Genomic DNA, 8,081 nt, shown 5'->3' with positions numbered 1-8,081 from the left:
TTTCATTTCAATATCAAAACTTTCACACGTTCCACTTTTTATTTCAGTTGTTTTATAATCAGTATTTTTAACTTTGTCGGTATGAACAAGATCTGCCCCGGAACTCGATGTATAGAATGAATAAATCTCAACAAGTTTGGTTTTAACTGCTTTGATATCAATATTTGTATTGTTATTTACTTCAAAATTAAAACGTATGGCACCTCCAGGAGATATGAAGCAGCTTTCTATATTCGCTTTTATGTCCACGATGTGTTTTCTTGACGAAAATATTGAAGTGAGTGTCTTCTGTTCTCCACAGATTGTTGGCACCGTTGGCAGTCTAACAGGAATCAGATTAAGCTTAGGCGCTACTGTAAATTCTTTTCTGCATCTTTTAGCTAGTTTCCAGCCAGGGCTATCGAATTTAATTCGAACATAATATATGATATCACATTTGCCGTATTCAGTGAGAAACTTTTTGTAACATCGCAGACTATGTGGAATATTAATTGGAAGTACAAATTCAAATGGAGTCTCATATGTTCCAATTGGCAATGTGACGGTTTCTTTAGTTACAACATTATCAATATCCACGTAATGTTCAGTTTTAACGTAAGTTTTTTCTCTGTCACTCCTCCACTCTTTTTCTATTTCCACTCGACCAACACCTTTCAACGAAACTGTTATTTTTGAAAACGTACTTTCCTTGTCAACTGTGTATCTGATAACTCCAGAAACAACCATGCCTGGCCTAAAGATTTCATCTTCGGGTTTGTTAATATAAATTTCACAGAAAATACCCATTTTTTATCTACAACTACACTGTACCACTGCTCAGGTTTGACTAGGGAAAACAACAAGTTTATCGTAATTATATTCTGTTCAATCGTAGGCTATCTTCTTTTATCTATCTGATAACTTGACCATTATGATTCACTGTTATCTAGGGCAGTACCGGCATACAGACGTGGTACCGGCACTGTACGGGGCTGGGTATTACGTCTACACATGTTTACGTCTACAAAAAATTCAGTGCGTTGCGTATAAGCTCCTGCTCAGTTTCATCACTAAATAAGACGTAGATAGTAGATAAATTGTAAGTTCCAGCCATTAGAATGTTATACAGGGTGTAAAGTGACATCGTAACGAAAATTTTAAAGGATGATTCAGACCATTTATTTATTTATTTATTATGGTGCATCAACAGCAGTAAATCCACAAACACACAAAATAAAATACACATAGGAAAAGTTCTGGTATGCCTGCCAATTATACACGCACACAACACTGATAATAAAAAGTAGAAACTAAAGTTAACAAATTAGAAAGAACAACAATTGAAAATAAATTTTTCAATGATTGACATTGATTCTGTGTTGATATGAAATGGAATTTTCCGTCGCAAAAGTATAGAACTGAAAATAATTTAAAAAACACAAAAAATTTCATGAACTTTCCGACAAGAAATTCCACGTGATATCAACTCAGAATCATGGTCTGAACCATCCCCCTCAGTATTTGTCACGGTGTCACTAACACCCATACCTAGTTTTCTTGGAGGGCTTGCTTCGAATACAGAGTAGTTTTATATTTAAGTAAGTATTTATTTTATTATTAATAACTCTTCATATATAACACATTTATAAAACATTGGTAAACCTAAAAAGGTTTGTTGTGTTGCCATCTTCTTCGGCAAAGGTCACTTTAACGTTTCATATTTATCTACAAAAGTGAAATCGCGCCCTCTTTCCTACTGAGGTGGGTAGAGCCACAAGTTGTTCGAAGGCGAAATTATAAGATAAGATAAGATATTTATTGCATTCCTGATGTTTTACAGAAGTCTTAAAAATAAAAGAAAGTACAAACAGGAACCCTGTAAGGGCACTACAACAGCTTAAAATTTCAAGAAAAAATAGTAAAGAATATGTTAAAAAAAATATTTATTATTTATTTTTATTTTTTTATCGTTGTTACAATTTAATGTTACATTTTAAATAGTTAACATCGGAAAACCCTAAAAAGGCTAACCCTGTATATAATAGTTCAATATATAAAATATTATATAATAGTTTTATTTAATAGTTTGTTTGTATCTCAAATATTATTTATCATTTTTAATCAGTTGTTTGATTTTATTTTAATTGGCATTTTATTAAAAAAATTAAACGCATATTAAATAAAATATATATTTTTTTTTGACGTGACTTATTTTAGATTTGCCCCAGGTGGTATATAACTACTTGGCTGTACAAATTGGGAGCGCTGAGGGTCTCACCCTGTTAAGTCAAAAATACGAAATAGTCTAAAAATAGTCGAAATACTGAAAAGGTGTAAAATTTATAACACTACTGTTTATTTCAAACACATTTATTATACAGACACTATTTATACTGAACAATGTCTTAAGTTTGAAACAATCAATTATACAGATTCATAACAATATTTCTTTTTACACATGTATAACAAACAAAACATAACAAAACATATGTAACCTACAAAATAACAAAATATATGTAACCTACAAAATAACATAATATATGTAACCTACGAATTAAAGTATAAAATAAGAAACTTCTAAACAATAAATTAATCATCGCATTCTCCTTTTTCCCTCAGTTACATTTCTGTTTATAAAACACTAAACTTAAAGAATAGGATGAAACAATAATTTTACAATTATCTTTATTCTACGACTGCTCTTAATTTTTTTATAAATTATCTTTACCTTTCATTAATACTAGACAAAAATCGTGTCTCTCAATGGATTTCTTTATAATTTTTTAAATTAACTTATAATCAAAATCTTGCACGCACTCGTCTCGCCGTCATTCCTCTTCTATCTCCTTCACATCGCACCTCTCTTTCACTCCATTACGTTCCGTTTCCCACATACATACAGGGTGTTAGTGACATCATAACGAATACTGAGGGGGTGATTCAGACTTATTGATTCTAAATTTATTGATATTAAGAGGAATTTCCTGTCGGAAATTTCATGTCAATTTTAATGTTTTTTTTTTAATTACTTTCAGCTCCATCCGTTGCAACGGAAAATTCCACTTGATAACTACTCAGTATGGTCTGGATCATCCGTCAAAGTTTCTGTTACGGTGTCACTAACACCCTGTATATTTGACGCGTTGACGCTTTGTATCTTGTTGTAGTTTCTCAACAACTAATGCCATAGTCTTCTACGTCTTCTTTTTCCAGCCTCTCGTTGCCATATCTGACTGATATAATATTAGACCTTTCCAATCAATTACCCCATCTACTAACTTTAATTGGTTGTCCACATATCTGCATCTTTCTTTTCCTCACTCATCGCTTCCCAGTATGACGGCGGAGCATCGTTATGTATTCCAAAATCAGAATTGTCAACATTTATATCTTCACCAACTAAGTTACCAATCTGCACCTCAATCTTCTGTAGAACATTCCTATGTGGTATTGGAAGTACAGTTTCAACCCAAATGAAATATTGCCTTTTCACGATTGTAGTATTTTCTATAGAGCACAAGTCTGCTGGTACGTCTATTTTAAAATCAAATGTTTCACTCCTTCCTCTTTTTATTTGAGTTGTTTTACAGTTGGTAAATTTGACTTTCTCTTGATGAACAAAGTGTTGATTCTGTATTCGACTCGTAGTGTAGAATGAATAAACTTCAATAAGCTTTGTTTTTAATGCCTTGATATCAATATTCGTGTCGTTATTAATTTCGCAATAGAAGCGTATTGTACCTCCAGGAGCAATTACGCAGCTTTCTGTAGAAGTTTTTATGTACACTATACGTTTTTTTGCTGAAAATATTTGCGCAAGTGTCTTCTGTTGTTCATAGATGACTGGCTCCATTGGCAGTCTTGGTATCACATTGGGAGCTACTGTAAATTCTTTTTTGAATCGTTTGGTACACTTGCAGCCAGGCTGATCAAATTTGATTCCAACGTAATATTTGATTTTACACTCAACGCTACCCTTTGCGTTATACTTAGTATATCTCAGGCTTTGTGGAACATTATGAGGTAATTGAAACCCAAATTGTGTCTCATACGATCCAATTGGCAATGTGACTTCGTTTTCTTTAGTTATAATATTATCGATGTCAACATAATTTTCTGATGTAGAGGAAGTTACATCATAGGTGCGGTCTTTATCTGTTCGTTTTTCTGTTATAACCACTCGCCCCGTACCTTTTATTGATACTGTTATTCTTGAAAAGGTAGTTTCCTTGTTGACAGTGTATCTTATTTCTCCAGATACAGCCATTCCTGGCCTAAAAACTTCGTCTGCGGTTTTGTTAATACTAATTTCACATAATACACCCATGTTGAATACTACTGTAAGTCTCTTACGTTTAAATAATGACTGTAAATCAAAATAAGTTTTCTGTAATATATTGTGCTCGATGCAGCGATAAAAATTATATCTTATCATCAGACAACTTAACCAAATGATTCACCGTTATGTACCTTTATCACATTGGTATTTTTGGAAATCTATTTTTTTGGTATCTTGTTACTTTAAACTTACTTTTTCTCGTAAAAAAGTTTAAAAATTAAAACCCACTCTAAAAAGTACGGAACAAGAAAATATTTCTCCAAAATTCTTTCCGATTAGTCATGTATAAATAAGATAACCGTGATCGTACCTATATCATGGTAAACGAACTCTTAGGACAGGTTTGCTACGAAATTCTACTTAACTAGCCGCACACTATGATGACGTTTCTAGTTTGTTGTTTTCATCAAGTTTTGTTTTATTTAGACTTCTTTTGACGGAGCAAAGGGCTGTACTTTATCATGTCAAAACATGGCTGTTGTAATGTGTCACTACTTTAAAGGATAGGACAGAACACTGTTTTTTGCGCTACAACTAACTGAAGCCTACGACTTTTCTCCCATATCTTTATCAGGCTTTTTGAAATCAACATCGTCTTTACCATCTATCTTTGTGTCTTCAACCATTGTTTCCCAGTATGAAGGTGGAGCATCGCCATGCAAACGTATCACATCTTCTTCCCCAATTTGAACAGGAATCTTCAAAACAGCGTTCCGATGTGGCAAAGGTAATCGAGCAATAATACTCACAATGTATTCCCTTGTAACCATTTTGGAATAATCCAAAGACACTTTATCTGACGGCGGAATAATTTCTATATCCATACTCTTAGTGCCGCCAGCTTTGATTGAACCTGTTTTCGAATCTGTATCCTTGACATCCTTGTCGGCTGTCACATCTCGACCATTTTCACTTGTAAAAGTGTACACCTCCATCAATTTTGTTTCAATATCTTTTATAACAATATTTGTATCGTTATTCACTTCGTATGTTAGCTTGATTTTATCTCCTGGTTTAATAATGCGAGTTTTAATTGTAGCTTTTATGTCCACGACACTATTTTTTTTCGAAAATAATTGTGTTAAAGATTTCCTTTCACCGCAAATTGAAGGGATATTTGGATAGCGAGGTGTTATCCCGGATACAACGGTTATTTCCTTCTTAAACTTCTTATCGAAGCTCAGGAACCCTGGTCTTTTGAACTTTATGCGAATGTAGTACGAGATTTTACAGGTAATATCGTAGCTTGCTACATATTTTGAATAATACAAAGTCGATGGTATCTTCTCTGGTAATGTAAAACTGAATTGACTTTCATAGGATCCCACGGGCAGTTTATTTTCACCATTTTCATCATTATGTATAACATTATATATATCTACATATTCTTCCTTATTCCAGTATGTTTGAGTCCTGTTTTTACTCTGTTTACGTTTCATAGATAAGCGTCCATTACCTTTAAGTGATACTGTTATTCTGTTAAAGACTGTGTCTTCATCGATGGCATACTTGATACATCCGGAAACAGTACTACCAGGAGTAAATGCACCATCGAGATGTTTACATAGGTTTATTTCACAATGGATACCCATTTTAAATATATCTGCACAATCGACACACTTTTAAGTTTTTTCAAATCACAATTGAATGGAACTCTTTCAGTTAATAACAGATAATAACTCAGTACTTTTATACATGGAACTGGCTTATCATTATCACAACACAACGTTATTTCACAACCTGTAGGTATCTCTGATCACCAATAAATATTTATCTAATCATAATAGTCTATTGACAGCCTCCGTGGTCTAGTGGTTAGAGCGTTAGGCTCACGATCTGGAGGTCCGGGTTCAATTCCCGATGGGGACATTGTCGAAATCACTTTGTGAGACTGTCCTTTGTTTGGTAAGGACTTTTCAGGCTTGAATCACCTGATTGTCCGAAAAAGTAAGATGATTCCGTGCTTCGGAGGGCACGTTAAGCCGTTGGTCCCGGCTATTAGCCGTAAAAACACCTCCACCAACCCGCAGTGGAGCAGCGTGGTGGAGTATGCTCCATACCCCCTCCGGTTGATTGAGGGGAGGCCTGTGCCCAGCAGTGGGACGTATATAGGCAGTTTATAATAGTCTATTGGGAAACACTGAGTCACTGTACCAAATGTTTTTTTTTTAAATATGGCGCAATCAACGACCGGTATTTTAAACAAACGATATAACTAAGAAGTCCTACTATCGAGGAATATAATGTTTATTGTCAAACTTCACTTCAGTTTATAATCACTTGTAACTAACTTCAGGTTGAAAATAATAATCCTAAATTCTATTTCATTTTCGAAACGACACGTTCACGCGTTGCTCTTCTGTCAGTGACTGATACTCGTTAATACTTTACCGATGTATTACCTACTACATATTCGTTTCTCGCTCACTCGTTTTAATTGCGGCATTAGAATGCAGGTGGGTTAGAAAAAGATAACTATATTTCTGTGTTTCTGATTCGCTTTTGTGTATTTGTTTGCTTGACCGCATTCGATTTTTGAATTGCCAAAGCCATTGTGACGTCATTCTCATTAGGGATAATAAGGGTTGGCTTGCATGCAACTGACAGTTCGATGCAAACATTTCCGTTTACTTCGATGTACGTTATTCTTACACTTCCAGATATAAAATGTATAAAAGGAAAAGATACAATGAGCGAAAATCATAATAATCATAATCATTTTTATTCATAACTTTGTTACACGTCAAATTAAAATACATCTTATAAAAAATATAATAAAGAAAAAAATAGAAAATACATTCATTGTATAAGTATCTGCGATAAACAGATAACTTATACTAAAAATAAAAATTACATTAAAATATAAATCAAATCAAATACCTATACTTTAACATTGGAAATAAGTAATACATTTAGAATATATAAATTGATAGCTATGTTATATCCTTTAATGATATAAATTCATTCAAGTTATAAAAAGACTGCTTGACAAGCCAGTTTCGGAGTCTTTTTTTGAAGATATTTAAGCTCGGGGTGTTTGTGATTTCATCCGGTAGCCGGTTGTAAACTATCGAACCCATAACCTTTATCGTCTTTCTACATTTAACAGGCGTGTATTGTATGGGTCTCAACTTGTGCCTGTTCTACCCTGACTTCAATATCTGACTACCCCATTGGGATATAGTAGTGAGCTTATAGACGACTCCTTGAATCGAGTTTCGCACCCAACACCTTCAGGCGTGTTGTCTTAAACTTTGCACCGCGTGAGTCCTCAGCGCTCCCCATTTGTCCGGCCAAGTAGTTAATGCTATCTGTGGCAAATCTACAATAAGTCACGTCAAAAAGTGGGTAAATAGCGCGGAATCTTTAAATAGAATGCTCAAAGAAAGGTCAAGATAACTCTCATCCCAGATTTGCACGTGTGGAGAGGATAACGAGGCTTGCAAGACGGGAGAGCGGCATCAGGGAGAAATGATTGTAACGCTTATAACTTACAAGTCCCTTGTACATAACATCCGTGGTCTAGACCACGGATAACTTTACACGGACTCACGGACTTATGTAAGTACAAGGGGACTTATGTAAGTACAAGGGGACTTATGTAAGTACAAAGGGACTTATAATTAAAACACATGAAATATCGGGAGTCTCATATCCCTACTTTAAACGCGGTAAGAACCCGTTATTATGTGTTTTAATTATGATAAAAACCGCGTAAACTTAAAACAATGTAAGGGGACTTATGTAAGTACAAGTGGACTTA

The 8,081-nt window shown here is 34.3% G+C and overlaps 2 protein-coding genes across 2 annotated transcripts; both read right to left on the bottom strand.

The window, feature by feature from the left end:
• Window positions 1-3,023: 3,023 nt before the first annotated feature.
• On the bottom strand, window positions 3,024-5,982 carry LOC126368457 (uncharacterized). The gene has a single exon (XM_050012462.1). The coding sequence runs from the start codon at window positions 5,908-5,910 to the stop codon at window positions 4,864-4,866; it is 1,047 nt and encodes a 348-aa protein (XP_049868419.1). The 5' UTR covers window positions 5,911-5,982; the 3' UTR covers window positions 3,024-4,863.
• On the bottom strand, window positions 3,260-4,306 carry LOC126368326 (uncharacterized). The gene has a single exon (XM_050012236.1). It carries the CDS (start codon window positions 4,304-4,306, stop codon window positions 3,260-3,262), a length of 1,047 nt encoding a protein of 348 aa, XP_049868193.1.
• Window positions 5,983-8,081: the final 2,099 nt, after the last annotated feature.

This window comes from Pectinophora gossypiella, chromosome 7 (assembly GCF_024362695.1).
Source record: "Pectinophora gossypiella chromosome 7, ilPecGoss1.1, whole genome shotgun sequence".
Classification (NCBI taxonomy): Eukaryota; Metazoa; Arthropoda; class Insecta; order Lepidoptera; family Gelechiidae; genus Pectinophora; species Pectinophora gossypiella.
This window is presented reverse-complemented; position numbering and strand designations above follow the sequence as displayed.